This window comes from Neoarius graeffei, chromosome 5 (genome assembly GCF_027579695.1).
Source record: "Neoarius graeffei isolate fNeoGra1 chromosome 5, fNeoGra1.pri, whole genome shotgun sequence".
Lineage (NCBI taxonomy): Eukaryota > Metazoa > Chordata > Actinopteri > Siluriformes > Ariidae > Neoarius > Neoarius graeffei.
The window spans coordinates 32,278,416-32,301,189 of NC_083573.1; the positions used below are offsets into that span (position 1 = coordinate 32,278,416).

General features: G+C 42.9%; 1 protein-coding gene across 1 annotated transcript in view; it reads right to left on the bottom strand.

The window, feature by feature from the left end:
- vars1 (valyl-tRNA synthetase 1) overlaps positions 1–22,774 on the bottom strand; it is a 113,498-nt gene continuing 90,724 nt past the window's right edge. The window contains exons 23-31 of the mRNA XM_060921557.1: positions 16,441–16,509; positions 14,861–14,939; positions 14,654–14,781; positions 14,357–14,512; positions 13,993–14,211; positions 9,539–9,650; positions 2,307–2,485; positions 338–487; positions 1–209 (exon numbers count right to left, since the gene is read on the bottom strand). Coding sequence (XP_060777540.1) covers positions 141–209; positions 338–487; positions 2,307–2,485; positions 9,539–9,650; positions 13,993–14,211; positions 14,357–14,512; positions 14,654–14,781; positions 14,861–14,939; positions 16,441–16,509 — 1,161 coding nt within the window. The 3' untranslated portion in view covers positions 1–140. The remainder of the gene's footprint in view (positions 210–337; positions 488–2,306; positions 2,486–9,538; positions 9,651–13,992; positions 14,212–14,356; positions 14,513–14,653; positions 14,782–14,860; positions 14,940–16,440; positions 16,510–22,774) is intronic.

The window sequence follows — 22,774 nt, forward strand, 5'->3', positions numbered from 1 at the left end:
TCCAAGTTAATAGTATTTTAATTAAGGTTTCTCATGAAGACACCAGGCAAGCAGCAGGAGTGCACCTTCACACCTACAGATTACAAGAAAATCAACGTGTACAAATCTAACCAAGGAAGAAATGAAAAGCAGAACGTGTGTTACATCATCCTTCTGAAGTTCTCTATAGCGTCCATCACTTTCTGCAGCTCGGTCTGACTCTGTCTCAACTGCACAAGGAGAGAAAAATAAAGAAATGTAATCCAGTGCCATAGAACATCAGTTACAGCTAAAAATCACATTTGTAGTTTAAAAAAAGTGTTGATATGCCTACATGTATCAAACCCATCCTCCTCACCTTCTCTGCATCCTGCTCCTGAACCTTCGCTGGAACTTTCTTTGTATAGTCACTCTTCTTCATTTTCTCCTCCATTTTCTCCATCTGCTTCTCCAGCTCGCCCTTCTTTGTCGACAGTTTGGCCACCTCCTTCTCGACATCAATCAAGCCCTAGTGCAGAGGACAAAACGACACGACAGCATAAGTCAAAAGAATAAATGCCAATCCATCAGCACACTGGAGAGCGAATTATCGAGGTCACGTCGACCCTTCCGCTTTTTATTTAAAGCCGTGTAGGTCGAGTAGAAGAGGAGGCATCTTGTGATACAGAAGCAGAAGGAAAGGTTCTTCCTCCGGGTGGATTTGCACTCAGCTAATCATAAATAATAATGTAATCTCTACAATCCACTGATGGAGTGTTACTCTTTTCCTCATGTTCAAGACATTTTGGGTTCATTTGTGACCAGAAACCGTCCTTTGAAAGTATGATATTAGGTTTTTTGTTTTTTAAACTCGACTTAATTGGCCGCTCTGGTTTAACCTTTATTTCACCTTTACACTTTTAAAGATTCTTGTCTAGCAGCTATTCTGTCTCTTTGGGAGTTAATTACACTGACATTTAAAACATTTCATGGTCTCACTCCTCTGTCTCACACCATCAGCATGTCTGGTCTGTTGGAGGTGAAGATGATGTGAGGAGCTTCTATATACAGGACTTGTTTATGCAGCCATGTTGCCTAGTGAGCTTTGTGTTTGCCAGCGACTAGCACAAGTGGACACGAGTGATCGTAAGCCTAATTCAGTAAACATCTCAGATAAATTTGTAGAAGTTACATGTAAAAGAACAATGCCAGAGACCTGTAGTGTTTTTGGATGTAATAACAGACCTGGAGATGAGCCTGGAGAAACCAGAAAGACGAGAAAAATGGCGAGCTGCAGTTAAACAGGAAGAAAAACCATTCCCGTGTGTGTGGAGAACATTTTATATCAGGTTAGTGTGGAAGCTCTGTGCAATGTTAAAATGTAGATCTGGATGTGGGCTTTGGATGCGATATATTTTATTAGACCTAATGCTTGGCAAGACTAGCAGCGTGTCTGTTATGTGCTGATAATGTAGACTCAGCTAAACACCATAACATATAATAGCTCTAGGCCCTGGCTTGTTTATTACTGTTAGAAGTCCACGTTTGGGCTTACCTTTGTCATAATAAGGCTTTTTTTCCTTTATCGGGAATTTCCCATAACATTCTGGCACGAAACCTGCCTCGAGATATTGATAGGCATCTGTACTTGTGTAAGCCTTTAACATCTCCAGTGTATTTAGAAGTCCCAAATACTAAATCGTTCAGGATGTCGTAGTGTCCCAAATCCGGTAGCTGGTTTGCTGAACACTTTTCAAGTGGAATCAATACATTTGTGCGTAAATTAAGAAGCCACCGCCAGCTTTATTTTTGTCATGTAAACTCAAGCACAGAAAAATTCCTCCTCTGCATTTAAACCATCTGAAGCAGTGAACAGAGAGAGAGAGTGCAGTATGCAGAATAAATAAATACATTTATGGGTAAATTATATGGATCTGTGATGCCTGCATGTTTCAGCTTTTGGATGCAACACGATCTGCTGGTAGAATCTAAAATTTTAAATCACTTTAAAGAGATTTTCCTGACTGCAGTCGTCTCGATTTTCATTATTAACCGTCACGGCTGTTTCTTTGTTGCCTGGCAATATGGCGGATGCTGCGTGATAAACAAAAACCTGCGACATCAGTGAAAGTCCTCTATACACACACCCATTACACTGCCTCCTATTCGTTTTACGCACACTTTCTTTTCGTTGATAAAAAAAGAGACCGTGTAGCTGAGGAGTGCTATATACACGTAAAAACAATCCTCATTGTCTTATGATTGCTATGAAGAGACCATCACTGACAGGAGACTGATGCTAGACGCCATGATCCAAGCCTCACATTGTGGATGAAGACGACTCTCACCTTCAGCAGGAGATGGACGGTGCATTTGTCTGAAGCGATGGCCACCGCACAGCCTTCTGGGATGGCGCTTTCGCTCCCGCTGACTGGGTGGATGGCCTGAGAGTAGGACAGAGTCTGGATCTGCAGACTGTATTCCTCCACCAGAGACGCTGTAACAGAGTCTATACACTGCAGATAACCTGAGAGAGAATGAGCGAGAGGAAAACGGGTTCACTTCAATACCATCGGAAAAGTTACACTTCCCCAAACCATCATCATCAACACGGTCAGAATGGGAATTCAGTTGTGGAGTTGCAGGTTTATTGTATTTTTATTAACATCAGGCCTTATTTATCATTATTTTAGTAAAGCTGTGCATGTTTGCATAAGCCAAACCAAATTACTTGCGTATGAACAATTTACGAATAAATCCGTTCATAGACTCTTCATAAACCAGGCCCTAGTACTAGCCTGGGCCCGCCCATCCTAAGTGTGACGCAACACGAGGGCCTGTTGCGAGCTTAGTCTGGCAAGGCAAGCTATCTACAGCTCTTCCAAGCTCCCAAAAAATCGGGAGCCAATCAACTTTGAGCATCTCCAACGGCCCTGGGTAGAGGCGTGTTCAAGGCACTGACGTAGTAGAACTGCGACCGGAAGCCATAGATTGTTTACAGAATCTATGCCAGAAACGCTTCATTCACTAGAAACATTACGAACATGGAGCAGCGGCAAGCCTTTGACACAGCGGTAGATGCTGTATTGAAAGCATTCAACGGGAAGTTCTCATTGAAAACGGAGCAAAGAGCAGCCCTGGAGGTATTTATCTTCTTCCTGTTACTCAAGCAGTTTCCGTCACATCACATACGTCAGAGGAAAGAGTGATGTGATTGGTTTAAGCTTCGTCACAGCCTTTTCTGGCTTCGACCAGTAACAAACTGAGGTATTTCAGGGAGGCGGGTCAACCACGCACTTTGGGAAACGGTTGGGCTTAATATCTTTGCCAGACCAAATGCTTGCAGAGCTTTGAAGTCGCGTTAGCCAGACTACCCTAGTACTAGTTCCACGATAAAGGGAAACCATAACAGAACGGCGTCAATGTTTGCAGTATTGGGCCTGTTCCAAGTGTTTTACTTGAGTGAACAGTTCCAAGCTGATATCAGTGTAAGATTACAGAGAGAGAAGGAAGAAAAAAAAAAAAAAAGCTAACAGCTAAAAATGATGAAAAAGCATGACAATTTGGCAACACTCTCAGTCCTGAGTTTTGTGTCGAGCAGTGGCAGACGCATTACATTTACGTAACTGAAGTAACATTAGTATAGCTAATGTAACTATTTCAAATAAGTAGTAAATAGTTTCATTGAGAATACTTTGGGTTCTTTTACTAGAAGAAAGCAGTAAGAAAAAAAAAAGGTGCTTTTCTGTGGCTGAATCCTAAATGGTGTTGCATTCATCAAATAGCGCACTATACATCAGGGTTTCCGCTAAAGCGTCAGAGCATAACAGCCCTGCTACACTTAAAGCTAGACGGCCTTTCGATTTCATAAAATCTGTGAAATTTAGTTCCCTCTGAAATTGTGATGTTTATTTCTGTAATATTAAAAAAAAAAGGCCATTCTGTAGCTGGGAAGTTATTTATTTTGAGGGGATTCCTGTGCAAATGCTGTGCATGAAATTGCTTGCTTTGCGCAGACAGAGGAAGTCCGTGTGCGCATGCGCAGGTTCACCTTTGACCGTGCACTGACAGTTCCATCATTCTGTCGCTAAACGAACAGCTGATCACACCGAGGTGCTCGCCGACCGCCGACATTTATTAGTTTGGTCCTGCGTTTCCTTTCCTTCGTATATAACATAACGTCTTTTCTCCTCGCTTTCCGTTACTGTAGTTGGTCTTTCACGTTTCATTTGCACACTCATGTCCTCCATTTTTCTCTCCTGTTTCAAATTAGTATCCCACAATGCCCTGCGCGAGCGGGGAAAGCCCACCACAAGATGCATGACTTAGTATCTTGAATTGGGTCATGGCGAAGCAGGAAAAAATAGCGGAGAATTTAGGGCCATGTGGCTCTAAATTCATTAATCGTTCTATTAAAAAAAAAAAAAACCTACTAAAATTGGAAGCCTGTGATTCGAATTCAGTAGCTTTCAGTCCACTAAACAAAAATAATTGGGTGTCGGGGAAAATTCTTTTTATGACCTACGCTTGAAAAATCTGAAAGGCAGTCTGCCTTTAATTTTATTGGCCGATCCGCTTAGTTACATGCCGCTACCCTTTAAACCGTCGCCGCGATGCTTACAATTTAGACCTACTATGGACACGTTAACGCAGAAGTCATGCACTTTTTACACACAAAAATGCATGTTCAGAATTTTAACGCGCTCCAGGACGCAGGGCTCCTACTTGAATTTTTCCCCGATTGCCTTGGCAAATCTGTTCGATTATGTTGTTGAACAAACAAAGCAAATGTGAAAGAACGAAAAGGTCACAGCACCATGGTCAATCATACATGATGTCATGGCAACTGCGGATATCTGGATGTGGGCTTTGGATGCGATATATTTTATTAGACCTAATGCCTGGCAAGACTAGCAGCGTGTCTGTTGTGTACTGATAATGCAGACTCGGCTAAACACCATAAAATACGCTAGCTCTAGGCCCTGGCTTGTTTATTACTGTTAGAAGTCCATGTTTGAGCTTACCTTTGTCATAATAAAGTTTGTTTTTTTAAATCGGGAATTTCCCATAACATTCCGGCACGAAACCTGCCTCGAGATATTGGTAAGCATCTGTACTTTTGTAAGCCTTTAACATCTCCAGTGTATTTAGAAGTCCCAAATACTAAACAGTTCAGGATGTCATAGTGTCCCGAATCCGGTAGCTGGTTTGCTGAACACTAAGTGGAATCGACGCGTAATTTTTTTTGCAAATTCGATAAATAAAAACTTTATACAAAACGTCCGACAAAATAATTTCTGCTGAGAATGTAAACAAACTGGTGAAATGGCAGTAGCTTTTTGCTATAATAATAATTCTTGAAAAAAAAATTCTTACAATCAAATACTTTTATTCCATATTTTGTTTTGAGTAGAGAAAAACGCGCCGCCATTTTGGTTTTCTTTACTCACGGTATATGAGCTGATAGCCTAGTAGTACAGTAGCCAATCAGAGCACGCGATTGCTCATATCCAGTGAATGTGGAGAGAATAAATAGGGCTGTTACACTCCTTAAGCCTAGGTCACAACCGGACGTATGATTTTTTTGGGCGTGCGATTTTTGGCGTTTCCTCAAATCGCTGCGTTTTTTTTGTTCGTGGAGAAAGATGCACGTTGGCCATAAGTTTGTCTTGCAACCTGAAAAAAACGTAAGTGCCCGTAGAGTTTGACATGACAAAGAACCTCAGCGGCCGGTCTGCGGCCAGTCTCCGGCTCGAAAATCAGCACATCACACGTGCGCCCTCCGTGCGTTTCTTGCGTTTTTTGCACGTAGACCGGCCGTAGGAGCACGTACGGCCGGTTGTGACCGAGGCTTTACCAAAATGTTATGAGCATATACAGTATAGTGAATAGGAGGCCACAGAAGTGAATAGAAAGCATAAAGATGGTTTAGCCCAGGAGTAATAGGGTTATACCCGGAACAAATTAGTAACAAGCTGAAAATTTCAGAATATGTTCAGAATACCTTTAGGAATAACATACTAAAAGTCCCCAGAAATCCCCCTTGTGCTCTCTGAGAAATTCAAGATGGCGTAAAAAATGGCCACCAAATGGAGATCTGCCCATATCTCAGGCCCAAAACAAAATATTAATGCAATTAAAAGGTCAGAATATATGTTTTGTAGGGTAGGAGAGTAAATTCCAACATGTGTATTAATTACATTGTGTATTAACATTATATAATAACAATGTACACATTATTATAACAGTATATTTGTGTATAGTGTGGATTCATTGGTTACTCGTTCACTCCGTATCATCCTATTCTGTTCACAAAACAACAAACACAATTACTAGGGGTTGGAGCACTTATTTTCATTAATATTAATTAAAGTAAATTGGTGGTGTAAAATGAAAAATGGCATGTTAAAAGGTCATGCTGAGTTCAGTCATGTTTAAAAGGTCATGCTGAGTTTAGTCATTTTTTGTCCGAACACACTGGCATTGCTAGTAGTAAAGACTGGCGCTAGAAACTCAAAGATTAATTTTTTCCACCCTTAAACAAGCTTGAATAAATTCCCTACTTCATTGATGGTGCAACAAAGGTCCAAGCATTACAACTGAGGCACTGAGAAGTGTTTAAGTCTACTCATTGTTTATAAGCAAGAGCTTTTATTGAGGCAGACCTTTTTGTCATGAAAGTCGCCGGAATGTTGAAGAAGTGTACTGAAACAGCTTGCCATTGTAGTTTTAGAAGATAGAGTTCTCAAATTTAATTTCCCTTTAATATTTTATCAAAGCTTAAAGATGCACTAAATATTAAGGAAATTGATGTCTAATTGTTGTCTTACATTATGTTCATGTATGTAGGTAGCCTACTAAGCTAATCTGTCAACCATCAAATTCCATGTAATTTCCACATTAATGACCTTGTAATCTTGGTTAATTTTAATTTTAACAGTGTGACAATGGTGAATTTGCATTGCTTGTATGAGAGAACATATAATTTAACATTTTAATTGCATTTATATTATGTTTTATCCCTGAGATATTGAAAAATCTCCAATCGGCGGCCATTTTGGACGCCATCTTGAATTTCTCAGAGAGCACAAGGTGGATTCCCAGGGACTTTTAGTATGTTATTCCTAAGGGTATTCTGAACATATTCTGAAAAATTCAGCTTGTTACTAATTTGTTCCGGGTTGGACTCAATTTTGAGCTAAAGCTCTTGGGCTAGTTGTGGATGTTCTTCCTTGGATAGCCTTAGGACTACAGTTACGAAGAATAGTTTTGCACTCAAGGTTTTCATCACTGAACCGTTGACAACATCAACACAATCGACTTTATGTTAAAACCACAACGCATTCAGGAACGCTCATACGTTCCTGTTTACACAATTACACTTTTTGACTCAAGAGGGAGCTTATTTTATAAATCGCACTATCCGGCGTTACCCGGATGAGGATGGGTTCCCTTTGGAGTCTGGCTCCTCTCAAGGTTTCTTCCTCAGGTCATCTCAGGGGTTTTCTTTGCCAACGTCACCTCTGACTTTTCTCATTAGGGACACACTGATAAATTCAAAATTTAGATCCTGAATGTATACATTTCTGTAAAGCTGCTTGTCCATTATTAAAAGTGCTATAAAAATAAATCTGAACTGAATTGAATGTTGGAGAGGCTTATTAATAAAAATAAATGAATGAATAAATAATAAGTGACAAATTGGTGAATGTTAAACTGTAGGCCTCAACTGCAGGCATTAATAACAAATTATGTATATAATATTCACTTTACTTTCAGATTTTTTTTAAAACTTGTCTTATAAAATAGTTTCAGCTGAACAAGCAGTTACAGTACCGTGCAAAAGTCTTCGGCACATGTAAAGAAATGCTGGAGACCAAAAATGGCTTAAAGTATAATGACATGAAACGTTTCAACATTTAAAAAAATTTTAAATAAAATTACCATAAGCAGTAAGCCATAATAAATGAAACAAAGTCAATATTTGGTGTGAGACGACCCTTTGCTTTAAAAAAACAAACAAAAAAAAAAGACAACCTTGTCTCAGGTCCAGCGAGTGCAGTTTTATGCAGAAACGAGCTGTAGGTTTTACTGAGCATCTTCCAGAACCAGCCACAGTTCTTCTGGACACTTTGTCACACTTGCTTCTTAATTTTGCACCAAAACCCAGCAGCCTACATTACGTTTTCTTTTTTTAATCTGAAAAGTGCTCTCTTATGTAATATGCTGCTCAGATACAATTTTTTTTTCTGCAACATTTAATTTTGTGCTGGAAAACGAACGTTTGGACTCTAAAATGCTTTTGTACTGACTCGATAATGTCGAAGTCTCATCTCATCTCATTATCTCTAGCCGCTTTATCATGTCCTACAGGGTCGCAGGCAAGCTGGAGCCTATCCCAGCTGACTACGGGCGAAAGGCGGGGTACACCCTGGACAAGTCGCCAGGTCATCACAGGGCTGACACATAGACACAGACAACCATTCACACTCACATTCACACCTACGCTCAATTTAGAGTCACCAGTTAACCTAACCTGCATGTCTTTGGACTGTGGGGGAAACCGGAGCACCCGGAGGAAACCCACGCAGACACGGGGAGAACATGCAAACTCCGCACAGAAAGGCCCTCGCCAGCCACGGGGCTCGAACCCGGACCTTCTTGCTGTGAGGCGACAGCGCTAACCACTACACCACCGTGCCACCCCAATGTCGAAGTCATAAAACAGAAATCTATAACAAAAGTTTGTATGAAGAAGAAAAAACAAAAAATACGGAGCCCAAGACTTTTGCACAGTACCGTACATCACCTTATATATTTTTGTTATTTGCTTTAGAAATGTTAAAATACTTTTACTTTTGTAATCTATTACCGAGTTAAACCTGAAAAGCAGGAGTTTTTTCCAGGGTGTACACTACCGTTCAAAAGTTTGGGGTCACCCAGACAATTTTGTGTTTTCCATGAAAAGTCACACTTTTATTTCCCACCATAAGTTGTAAAATGAATAGAAAATATAGTCAAGACATTTTTCTGGCCATTTTGAGCATTTAATCGACCCCACAAACGTGATGCTCCAGAAACTCAATCTGCTCAAAGGAAGGTCAGTTTTATAGCTTCTCTAAAGAGCTCAACTGTTTTCAGCTGTGCTAACATGATTGTACAAGGGTTTTCTAATCATCCATTAGCCTTCTGAGGCAATGAGCAAACACATTGTACCATTAGAACACTGGAGTGAGAGTTGCTGGAAATGGGCCTCTATACACCTATGGAGATATTGCACCAAAAACCAGACATTTGCAGCTAGAATAGTCATTTAGCACATTAGCAATGTATAGAGTGGATTTCTGATTAGTTTAAAGTGATCTTCATTGAAAAGAACAGTGCTTTTCTTTCAAAAATAAGGACATTTCAAAGTGACCCCAAACTTTTGAACGGTAGTGTACATTTAGCACTGACAATCCGTACGCTTTCCTGTTAATTTCATACATCTCACGTCACAATATCAAACAAGCTCGTGCAAAACTGGGATGTGAGATTCGGTCTCATAGGGTGTATATGGTGTCTGATGCAGCGCTCTTACAGTCTGCACGGGTCTTGGTCAGGTTGTAGTCGGCCCTGAGTGATCGAATGGTTCTGACGACAGTCATCACGAACTCCATCTGGTGGTCAAGTTCCTCACTGTGCCAGCAAAACTGGAGATCAAAGCACAGACACCGTGAGTAAAACCCTGAGGATGTCAACTATAAACACACACTTCCTCTTTCTACCTCCGATAACAGATTTGCGCAAAATCCTACAGCAGTGTGGGAAATAAGGCCGGACCGGCGGACACTGAGCGGTAATTTTCACATTTGTCCGTCTGTATTGCAAAAGCATCAAACCGGATGGCCATGAAAATCTGTAAAGTTATAGGTCTAATCTACTTCCGAATGTTACTCTGGGCGAATACATTATGTCGTAACACGGCCTGTGATTGGCCGATCGTAGACTCTCTCGACGAATGACAAGTCGCCTCTCATCAGTGAGTAGTAGTGCATTCTGGCCTGACACCAAGCGATGCTGTTATCAGCTGGCTAGGTTTACTACTAATGTTAAAGAAAACAGACCACTACAGGTTTTAGACCCTGACAAAGTGCTTTTCTTCCATCGTACTTTAACCCTCTGGGGTCGAGAACTTCTCCGGCGAAGCCCGGCAGGTTTAGAATGAGTAGGTCATGGATTTGGATAAATATCTTCGTGAGTTTTTATCATACAAGCATGATAAACATATGGACAAAAACTTTAGACTTTACACTTTCCCATGTGCCCACTGCCAAATAATAACAGTTTATAAATGACTAAATTAGATGAAACATAAAACTTGTCCCTTTACTCAGTCACACCGGAGTCGGAGCCCTGAGCACCCACTTATACATTCATAAAAGACTGTTCCCATGGTAACGGCATGATGATCACTTTCACTCTTTCGGTTTCCATTGGTTTCTCTTTCGCTGTGTTTTCTTCTATTTTCTAAGTTCCAGTCCAGCAGGTTTTAGTCTGAATGCCAAATGATATGACCGTGTCTAGTTCTGAGTCATTTTAAAAGTCATTTTGTTGAAAAGCTACTTGGAATCTCGGACTCAAAATTGATATGATCTAAGAATAGTTGTGTTGTTAATTACTAAATTTTTATTGACTTATTATAAACATAGTATAAAAATAGTCATCGTTGATCTAATGTTTCATGAGCATTGTTATAGTACCTATATATGAGTACCAGTAGTTGTAACCAACTGAAACATCCTTGCACTCCATACTTTTTTCTAGACATGGAGCTGACCTGTGTGCGCTACTGTTTTCTTGGGTAGAACTTTAAAGGAACAGTCCACCGTACTTCCATAATGAAATATGCCCTTATCTGAATTGAGACGAGCTGCTCCGTACCTCTCCGAGCTTTGCGCGACCTCCCAGTCAGTCAGACGCAGTCAGACGCGCGGTCACTCCTGTTAGCAATGTAGCTAGGCTCAGCATGGCCAACGGTATTTTTTGGGGCTGTAGTTAGACGCGACCAAACTCTTCCGCGTTTTTCCTGTTTACATAGGTTTATATGACCAGTGACATGAAACAAGTTCAGTTACACAAATTGAAACGTAGCAATTTTCTATGCTATGGAAAGTGCGCACTATAATGACAGGCGTACTAACACCTTCTGCGCGCTTCGACAGCGCATTGATATCTGAGCTCCGTATCAATGCGCTGCCGAAGCGCGCAGAAGGTGTTAGTACGCCTGTCATTATAGTGCCGACTTTCCATAGCATAGAAAATTGCTACGTTTCAATTTGTGTAACTGAACTTGTTTCATGTCACTGGTCATATAAACCTATGTAAACAGGAAAAACGCGGAAGAGTTTGGTCGCATCTAACTACAGCCCCAAAAAATACCATTGGCCATGCTGAGCCTAGCTACATTGCTAACAGGAGTGACAGCGCGTCTGACTGCGCCTGACTGACTGGGAGGTCGCGCAAAGCTCGGAGAGGTACGGAGCAGCTCGTCTCAATTCAGATAAGAGCATATTTCATTATGGAAGTACGGTGGACTGTTCCTTTAAGCAGGTTTTTCTTGAATCTTCTGACATTTTCTTGTAAATTATATTCAATTTGTAGTGTCATTAGCAACTACAAATTATCTAGCGTAATTTGCCCTTTGAAGATCACAAAAATGTGCCTGGAAATAGCCGAGACGCCATCTCCAGGCATCTAAAGCCCTTCAGCTTCCAGGGCTCTAAGACGGGCTCCGGACTAGGGCTGAACGATATATCGTTATCGTATCTATATCTAGATATGAACATTCAAGATATTAATATCGAAAAAGCAACGATATAGATTTCCCCTCCCGCGCTCGCCCTGCATGTACAGCTCTGGCAGTCGCAACAAACATCATTTTTACGATTGCCCTTGAATGCACTGCTAAGGCCAGCCAACCACAAACCTTATTTCATGCTTGCTGTGGATCGACAGCTGAAGCCAACCGATGACAAACATATGAGGGCGGGAGTGAGGGAGACGGACGCGCACGCACACACTACAGACACAGCAGGGAAGGGAAGGGAAGGGGAGGGAGGGAGGGAGGGAGGGAGGGAGGGAGGGAGGGAGGGAAGGAAGGAAGGAAGGAAGGAAGGAAGGAAGGAAGGAAGGAAGGAAGGAAGGAAGGAAGGAAAGAAAGAAAGAAAGAAAGAAAGATAATGCAGCCGGTGGCGGTGCAGAATCTGACTTGGTGCCAAAACATAAATCATCCTCCATTATTTGGAGGTATTTTGGATTCAAAAAGGATGACATTAACCAGAGTGAGGTGTTGTGCAGGTCGTGCTTAGCAAAAATTGCGACGAAGCAGGGTAGCACAACAAACATGTTTCACCACCTGAAACAACACCATCGCGTGCTGCACGGAGAGTGTATGACAATGAGAGAAACACCGGGGACTTCTCAGTCATCCCGAAATAAGCCAAAGCAAAGTTTGACTGCTGATGCGTTCAGTAGCGTACACCGTACGAGTCGACGTCCACCAGACACAAAGAAATTAGACGCTATAACATACCACATTGCAAAAGACATGGTACCTGTGTACACAGTCTCAAAAGAGGGCTTTTAAAAAAAAAAAAAGTTCGGATGCTGGACAAGCGTTATAAAATACCATCCCGAACACATTTTAATCAAGTGGCCATTCCGAAACTCTATAATGAGGTGTAGAATGAATGTTGAATCCGAGCTCCATGAAATCGATCATTTCGCCACAACCACGGACCTGTGGTCGAGCCGGACAACCAATCAGTTTAACGGTCCGTTTTATTACAACAAACTTCAAACTCAAGACCCGCTGTCTGCAGACGTCCTTCTTCCCCGGGGAGCATATAATAAATAACAAATACGGATGCGTTTGTTATTTATTGTTAAAGCAGAACTGCAGTAAAATGTTTGATTTGTAATTTATTTATTCGTAATTTACGCTACCGTTCAAAAGTTTGGGGTCACCCAGACAATTTAGCGTTTTCCATGAAAAGTCACACTTTTATTTCCCACCATAAGTTGTAAAATGAATAGAAAATATAGTCGAGACATTTTTCTGGCCATTTTGAGCATTTAATCGACCCCACAAATGTGATGCTCCAGAAACTCAATCTGCTCAAAGGAAGGTCAGTTTTATAGCTTCTCTAAAGAGCTCAACTGTTTTCAGCTGTGCTAACATGATTGTACAAGGGTTTTCTAATCCTCCATTAGCCTTCTGAGGCAATGAGCAAACACATTGTACCATTAGAACACTGGAGTGAGAGTTGCTGGAAATGGGCCTCTATACACCTATGGAGATATTGCACCAAAAACCAGACATTTGCAGCTAGAATAGTCATTTAGCACATTAGCAATGTATAGAGCGGATTTCTGATTAGTTTAAAGTGATCTTCATTGAAAAGAACAGTGCTTTTCTTTCAAAAATAAGGACATTTCAAAGTGACCCCAAACTTTTGAACAGTAGTATATGTTAATGTTGATGACTGGCAGTGAGTTCTTAAAAATAAAGCTGCACTTTCCACATTTTTTTGTATTATGTTTTTATTTTTCTGAAAAATGCTTGGTTTTCACCGAACCCGTAGTCATATCGTATCGTATCGATATCGAGATATCTGGCATGAATATCGAGATATGAAATTTTGTCCATCTCGTTCAGCCCTGCCCCGGACCCCCGGCTGCATTGTTCAAGGCCTTTGGCCCGTCCTGCGACAGCCTGATTAAAATTCCTTATATCCCACACTGCTACGGTATTCCTTTAAGAAATCCTACACCACTTTACTGTCTGATGCAGGTTTACTGTGAAATCCTGGGATACTGACTGCCTCAGAGGGAAATCGAGAACTTCCAATGAAAACTGCCAAAAATGTACAAAATATAGTTTTGCTACTCAGTAGCTTTCACTCTCTAGAAATTTTCCTCTCTGCTGGATGGTATTTGGCTTTTGCTTTCCTTGAGTCTTGTGGCACGTCTGAACTTTGACCCCAGACTCACCTCTGAGCTTTCTGGGTAAGGGGTGACTGAGATACTGGGGGGGCTGTCCTGGGGCTGCCTCCGTGGTAACCGTTGGAAGAGTTCCTCGGTGACGAAAGGCATGATGGGAGACAGGAGGCGGAGCCCGACATCCAGACAGGTATAGAGAGTCTGCCTGCAAATATCTGTTTGTTTCTGGCCTTCTGGGTCGGTTCTGCTCAAAACAGGCTTCACACTTTCCTACACACACACACACACACACACACACACCCTTTTGCTCGTTTCATTCATACCAGCTGAGATGAAGACAGGCAAGACAGCCAAAAAAAAAAAAAAAATGAAGAAACATAAGTGAAAGGCAACAGAGAAGGAGCAGGTATTTTACCAGATAAACATCACACAGTTCATAGAGCCAGAAGTTATAGACGGCCGTGGTGATTGCTGGGAAATCGTAGGCCTGGAACCCATTTCCGCAGAGCGCCACGGCAGCACTGAGGCGGGACAAAATCCACCTATCAGACACACTCTCAGTGCCGCACAGCTGCGTCACACAGACAACAGACAGAATATCAACAGGAGGGGATATATATTTTATTTACACAAATCTTTATCGTTAGAAATCCATAACTGTAGATCGTTTTTGTAACGAGATCCATTTTTATTTAACCGTTACTCATCTCACCTGAGCTTTCTCCCACGGCACGAAACCCTCCCCCAGCGTCCTCAGGGCAAACTTCACAGCGTTCCACAGCTTGTTGCAGAAATGCCTGTAGCCCAGGATCCTGTTCACGTCCAGGTTAATGTCCCTTCCTGAGGCGGAGAAAGACCGTTAAGTTTCTGACTGGGGGTTTGATTGACAGGGGAGTGTTTAATAAAAGGCACTTGTCACCTTGGCTGGTGTAGGCACACAGGGCAAACCGAAGGGCATCGGTTCCACACTCTGGAATTCCACTGGGGTAATCAGATTTCTACACACAAAAATAAGTGTCACTTTTCAGTGTTAAACTCGGCTCGACCGCTGTTGTGTTTCAAGAGTGCTTAATAAAAAGGTAAAACTGAAACTTTTCAGAAAAGTGCAGTTCAAAGACAAGGATAAAAAACCTATTGAGGTATTTCACCTGACGTCACAGGGTCACGTGACACCCCGGTGTCCGCCATTTTGAAGGTCAAGCTAGCTAATGTCAACAACATAGTAGCTAGTATGTTACCGTAGCAATGTTTACGTTCAGTCATTTGGATGACTGTTAAAACCTTTCAGTCTCAAGTTTTTCCTTTACTGGATTTACTAGTTTACTGTAATTATGATCCGGCAGCTATTTACACCGGATCCAGTGTAAATAGCTGCCGGAGCGCACTCCGGCTTGCTCCCCCTCAAATTAAGCAGCGCGCTCCGGAACCTCGGCCGGAGCACTCCGGGAGCAGGCCGGAGCGCGCTGCTTAATTTGAGGGGGAGCAAGCCGGAGCGCGCTCCGGCAGCTATTTACACTGGATCCGGTGTAAATAGCTGCCGGATCATAATTACAGTAAACTAGTAAATACAGTAAAGGAAAAACTTGAGACTGAAAGGTTTTAACAGTCATCCAAATGACTGAACGTAAACATTGCTACGGTAACATACTAGCTACGATGTTGTTGACATTAGCTAGTGCTAACAGCTAGCTGCTAGTACACTGCTACAACACAGACACCGACCCTAATAATACAGTTCTTGGTCATTGCCTGGTAACAGCAAATTTATAACGGGCCATGTCTCAACAGACTAAGAAGTTATTTCAATGACATTTAATAACATTTTGTTTATCCTGAGGACCGAAAGTAAATGAAAATGTGAACAAACCTTAGCTGTAATAAGATGGCGACCACCGGCTCCAGGGACGACCCACTGATGTAGGCATGTTACCCAGCCTGACACAAAATATTTGTAGGCATCCAAACTCTTATACGCTTTCAGATCAATACCTGTGTATGGCGATGGGTTTTTAACGACATAGGTATACAGATCATGTGGGCCGAAGTCAGGTAAAGACGAGGGCTTCGTGTACTTCCGTACGTCAGTGAACAATCTTGGTGGAAGCAGGTAAACGTCGTTCTCTAAGCCTGCTAACCTCAATTTTTGCAAATACCTCTCCCTCTGCTCGCCCTGTAAATGCCCTACGTCGCTGGATAGTGAAGGTGTTTTCTGCATCTCGCTCCTTTTTCTTTTATGTTTTTCGTTTGTTGCCTTCCTCGCATTCAAACTGATTCGAGCCGTGACGTCCAAAATGGCAGCCTAACGATGCATCACATGACTTGGTCACGTGGGTGAAAAACCTCAATATAGAAGGCAGTGTGCTGGTGTAAATAATAAGGAAGCGCTTGATCCAGATACAAACACTTAGTGTGAACTTATTACACCAACTTACATTACAGAGTGGATTTTTATCAAGTCTTTAACTACATGCTAGTCATTTTAGAGGAGAAGAGTTATACCTGTCCCTGTTTAGCCTTCTCAATCTCCAGTGGGTCCAGATTGCTGTCCGCCAGCTGAGCATGGAGACCCTACACACACACACACACACACACACACCTCATGAAGACCTTACTGTTATACCGAAGCAGCAGCTTTATTTATGTCATACACATGGTAGCTCAATCAAGTAGTGCAGTACAATCAAATAAAAATTAAATTATGATAATATATGTAATAAATAGTATGCACAGGATAAAAAGAAGTGATTTTTTTTAAGTGAGAATGCAAAATCAAAAATATCAAAACAAATAAAATCAGAACCGAATACAGTAAAGGATTTTTAACTTTAATTTACAGAACAAAATAATCTATAAACACTAAACCAGAGGAAGAATTTTCAATTTAATGCCAAATTAAAAAGACAGACTTTCAAATGTTTAAAAAAAAAAAAAAACTTGCATGGAGCTTTACTCCTTAATGGCTGCTTTTGTATCAAATAGAAATGTACACTACCGTTCAAAAGGTTGGGGTCACTTTGAAATGTCCTTATTTTTGAAAGAAAAGCACTGTTCTTTTCAATGAAGATCACTTTAAACTAATGAGAAATCCACTCTATACATTGCTAATGTGCTAAATGACTATTCTAGCTGCAAATGTGTGGTTTTTGGTGCAATATCTCCATAGGTGTATAGAGGCCCATTTCCAGCAACTCTCACTCCAGTGTTCTAATGGTACAATGTGTTTGCTCATTGCCTCAGAAGGCTAATGGATGATTAGAAAACCCTTGTACAATCATGTTAGCACAGCTGAAAACAGTTGAGCTCTTTAGAGAAGCTATAAAACTGACCTTCCTTTGAGCAGATTGAGTTTCTGGAGCATCACATTTGTGGGGTCGATTAAATGCTCAAAATGGCCAGAAAAATGTCTCGACTATATTTTCAATTCATTTTACAACTTATGGTGGGAAATAAAAGTGTGACTTTTCATGGAAAACGCTAAATTGTCTGGGTGACCCCAAACTTTTGAACAGTAGTATATATATATATATATATATATATATATATATATACACATCAGCTGGATAGTACAGTGGTAATGCTCACTGACTACGACGCAGGAGATCGGGGTTCGAATCCCGGTCGGGGAAAAACATCATCCAGTAAGGGTCCTTAGGCAAAACCCCTCATGATATATCAGCCTACCTCAGGAATGAGTGAAAACATAACTGATAGAGTCATACCGGCTCAGACGTCGCCCGGGTCAACAAGGTCTGCGTCAGTTGCTAGGGAACCAGGGCAAACTGATGAGAAATGGGCTACTGGAACAAGACATCGATGGACGAGGACAGAAAATACGGATTTGCTGGAATGCTACTATACAAGCAGTCCCAGAGAGAGGGGATACATGCAGAGAATGTGGGACCATTGGATACTTCGAAACCCACAATCAAGGCTAACAAAGAAACAGCTATTAGCCCAGTGTTCCAACATCCATAATCGAAATCTGCTATCACAACTAGAGATTAATGAAATACAACAACGATGCTACGGCAAGGGGGAGCCAGGAAGACAGGTCAGCGGGGAGATGTCATCATCCCCACAACCAGAGATTGGGTACCAAGCCCCAACAGCTAACAGCCTCAACACAAGAGCTGCTGACCTGAGAAGGAAGATCGTGACCCAACTGGAAACCTGGAGCCCCCGACAAATACCGAAGCCGAGTTGCCAAGTACCTTCAGAAGATCTACTAGTAGATGTGAATGCTGCTCTGAAGACAATCTCCACAAGAACCATCACTGAGACCAACAAGCTGATACACAGTACAGCAACAGTAATCATGGAGATGCTTGGACACAAGGTAGGCTCGGGACATAACAAACAGTATCCACCATGGAAGAGACGATTAGAGGCCAAGATAAAGGCAGCAAGGAGAGAAGTTAGCCAGCTAGCTGAACTACAGAAAGGGAACATGGTGAATAAAGGGGCGCCCAGGAAGTACAACTCACTCTCCATACCAGAGGCACTCGAAACTGCCAAACAGCGACTAACAGCTCTGGCCACCCGGTTGAGGAGATACACCAAGGAAGGAGAGGCCAGGAGAATAAACAAGCTGTTCTCCACTGAACCAGCCAAGGTGTACTCTCAATGGCAGGGGAACAACAACCGGTCAGACCCACCAAGAGCTGAGGTGGAAAAATACTGGAAAGACATATGGGAAAGAAAGGCATCACACAACACCGATGCCCAATGGTTAGTGGACCTAAGCAACCTCCCAGAACAAGAACCAGTAACCATCTCAATGGCAGACGTCCAAGAAAGAGTGTCAAAGATGAAGAGCTGGACAGCACCAGGCCCCGATATGATCCATACGTACTGGCTGAAGAAGCTAACTGCACTCCATGAATGCCTAGCAGCACAGATGAACCAGCTGCTGAGGGATGGAACCCACCCAGAATGGCTAACCCAAGGCAGGACAGTCCTAATCATGAAGGACCCCCAGAAGGGACCCATCCCATCCAACTACCGGCCAATTACCTGTCTCTGCACAACATGGAAGGCCCTGTCAGGCATCATTGCGGCAAAAATGAGTAAGCATGTGGCTCAATACATGAGCGAGGCACAGAAAGGAATTGGCAGTAACACCAGAGGAGCCAAGCACCAGCTACTGGCCGATAGAACAGTCGCCCGAGACTGTAAGAAGAGACAGACCAACCTGTGCACTGCCTGGATTGACTACAAGAAAGCCTACGACTCAATGCCACACACATGGATACTGGAATGTCTGGAACTGTATAAGATCAACAGGAACCTAAGGACCTTCATACAGAACTCAATGGAAATGTGGAAGACAACCCTAGAGGCCAACTCAAAACCCATTGCCCAAGTCAACATCAAGTGCGGCATATACCAAGGAGATGCGCTATCACCACTGCTGTTCTGCATAGGCCTGAACCCCCTCAGTCAGATCATCACGAAGAGCGGCTACGGGTACCGATTCCGTAGTGGGGCAACAATCAGCCACCTGCTCTACATGGATGACATCAAGCTGTATGCCAGGAACGAGCAAGAAATAGACTCGCTGATCCACACCACCCGGATCTACAGCGATGACATAGGGATGTCATTCGGATTGGACAAGTGTGGCCGGATGGTCTCAAAGAGAGGCAAGATGATTCGGACTGAGGGGATTGACCTACCAGAGGGCAACATAGGTGATATCCAAGACAGCTACAAGTACCTTGGCATCCCACAGGCTAATGGAAACCATGAAGAGGCCACAAGGAAGTCAACCACAGCCAAATACCTCCAGAGAGTAAGGCAGGTCCTGAAAAGTCAGCTGAATGGTAAAAACAAGGTCCGAGCCATCAACATGTACGCACTACCAGTCATCAGATACCCCACTGGTATCATAAACTGGCCAAAGGAGGAGATAGAAGCCACAGATATCAAGACTAGAAAGCTACTCACCATGCATGGAGGGTTCCACCCCAAGTCCAGCACCCTGAGACTATACACTAAGCGGAAAGAGGGAGGCCGAGGGCTAGTGAGCGTCAAGACCACGGTCCAGGATGAAACATCGAAAATCCGAGAATACATCAGAAAGATGGCCCCAAAGGATGAACTGCTAAGTGAATGTCTCAGGCAGCAGAACCCTGATGAGAGTGCAGAGGAGGAGGAGGAACAGACAACCTGGAGAGACAAACCCCTACATGGCATGTACCACCGTCAGATAGAGGAAGTGGCTGATATCAAGAAATCCTACCAGTGGCTGGATAATGCAGGACTGACAGACAGCACAGAGGCACTAATCATGGCAGCACAAGAACAGGCCATAAGCACAAGAGCCATAGAGGCCAGGATCTACCAGAGTAGATCAGACCCAAGATGCAGACTGTGCAAAGAAGCCCCTGAAACAGTCCAGCACATAGTAGCAGGGTGTAAGATGCTAGCTGGATCAGCGTACATGGAGAGGCACAACCAAGTGGCTGGGATAGTATACAGGAACATCTGCAACCAGTATGGAATAGAAATACCCAAGTCCCAATGGGCCATACCACAGAAGGTGGCTGAGAACAACAGGGCCAAGATTCTGTGGGACTTCAGCTTCCAGACTGACAAACAGATCCTGGCTAACCAACCGGACATAGTGGTGGTGGACAAAGAGCAGAAGAGGGTGGTGGTGATAGATGTGGCGATCCCAGCTGACGCCAACATCAGGAAGAAGGAACATGAGAAACTTGAGAAGTATCAAGGGTTGAAAGAGCAGCTGGAACGGATGTGGAAGGTCAAGGGTTGCGTGGTCCCCGTGGTAGTGGGGGCACTTGGGGCAGTAACCCCCAAACTGGGAGAGTGGCTCCAGCAAATCCCAGGAACAACATCTGAAGCCTCAGTCCAGAAGAGCGCAGTCCTAGGAACATCGAAGATACTGCGCAGAACCCTCAAACTCCCAGGCCTCTGGTAGAGGACCCGAGCTTGAGGATGACATGGATACCACCCCCCCGCCGGGGGTGAGAAGGAGATTTTTTTTTTATATATATATATATATATATATATATATATATATATATATATATATATATATATATATAGATATTATATTGTAAAAATATCTAAACAAGATCAACTGTGAGCTACTGCTCACTTGCATATCCCCCCCGCTCTCGCTTATGCAAGCAATTGAGGAATAGGACACTTATTGACCAACAAATAATGAACCCTGAAACAAGTAAATAAAGAGCAGTGTCTCTCCCCAGGGATTTCAAATAGCATCCTGGGAAACTGGTAGTCTGGTTAACACCAGACCATATCACAAGTGAAATATGGTCTGGAATCCGCCTATTGAATTTCTCGTAGGGGAGGTGAGGTTTACAATTGTCAACGGCCGTTTATTGGACGTTGCGAATGTCTATCATTTGGCGTATACGTAGCCCATGGCCAATCATGGCAGTTGTACCCGGTGACATAGTTAGAGCGACGAAGAGGTTTTTTAAAACAAACTTTCGCTCTAAACTATTCAGAACAGTGCCTAAAACTTGATCGAAAGTTTGGTTGGTATCGCTCGCCGCCATGTTAAATGTGATCCATAAACAGTCCCAAATAAACTACAAGCTTCCGTTTGTCGAGTAGTACGCATCACCGTCTTTCCACCCCTCCCCACTCTCTGATTGGCTCCCTAACTCAGGCGAGCCTTTAGACCACAGTTTCCATGCTGTCTTTTCAGATCGGAATGATTGTGCAAAGCAGCATGGGATTTCCCAGGCTAGGAAACTGGCATTCTGAAACAGCATTTTGCTTCTTGAAACAGCGTCAAAATCCACACTATACTGTACGTTTCATAAATACATTCAGTCAGTAAACAGGAAGTGGATGTGCGACAGACCTGAAAACGGTATACACGGTATAGAACCCCAAGCTGAAGCTCGGTACCAAATATCAAGCAGCTGTGATTTGTAGCTGCTGAGAAAAAAGTGTTACGAACATTTTGTAAAGCCACCCTATATGTTTCGTAAGGAAGTTGATGTACGACAGACCTGAAAACGGTCTACACGGTATAGAACCCCAAGCTGAAGCTCGGTACTAAGTGGCTATGATTTGTAGCTGCTGAGAAAAAGGGTGTTTCGGACGGACGTAAATACAGACAGACGGACAGAGGTAAACCAGCAGAACCCCTCTCCTTCGGAGCGGGGGTATAATGAAATGTGCTGAAAATGTATTAGGCAGCTGGGCCATAGAAGGTTCACGCTGCACGCTGCATGCTGCACGTTCACGTGAAGAACCGGACCCTGGGCCATTAAACTTCATGCTTGGATGTTCACGTGTTGCGTCTGTTCTACTTTGACCGAGTAACCAACAATATGGACTCTTCAGATGACGACGATTGCCTCATTCTGCTTTTACTGAGACAGAGGAATAGAAAAAGGAACAGAATTTGGAGCCGAGAACACTTCCTTCTGAGAGAAACCCGTGGTGAATTTCACCGAACATTCTATAATCTGCTTGACAATCCCGATGAAGAACTATTTTTCAATTATACCATTCAATTATATTTTTTCTGAAGTTTTCCCCTGAAAGCATAGAGTTATCTCCCTAGACCCGTTCTGATTGGCTGGTGCGGCGGTGACCGCATGCATTGACTGGAATTTCCATCTTCACGCCTAGAAAAAAGTGTGCATGTTCATTTCTCGCTTCACGCGTGAAGTGTGCAGCGTGCAACGTGAACGCCGTTCTATGGCCCAGAGCAAGTCATGCTACGTTTGTCCACTTTTCTTTACACGCGTGTAGCGTGCAGCATGCAGCGTGCAGCGTGAACCTTCTATGGCCCAGCTGCCTTATGCTTAAATATCACCCAAGACTG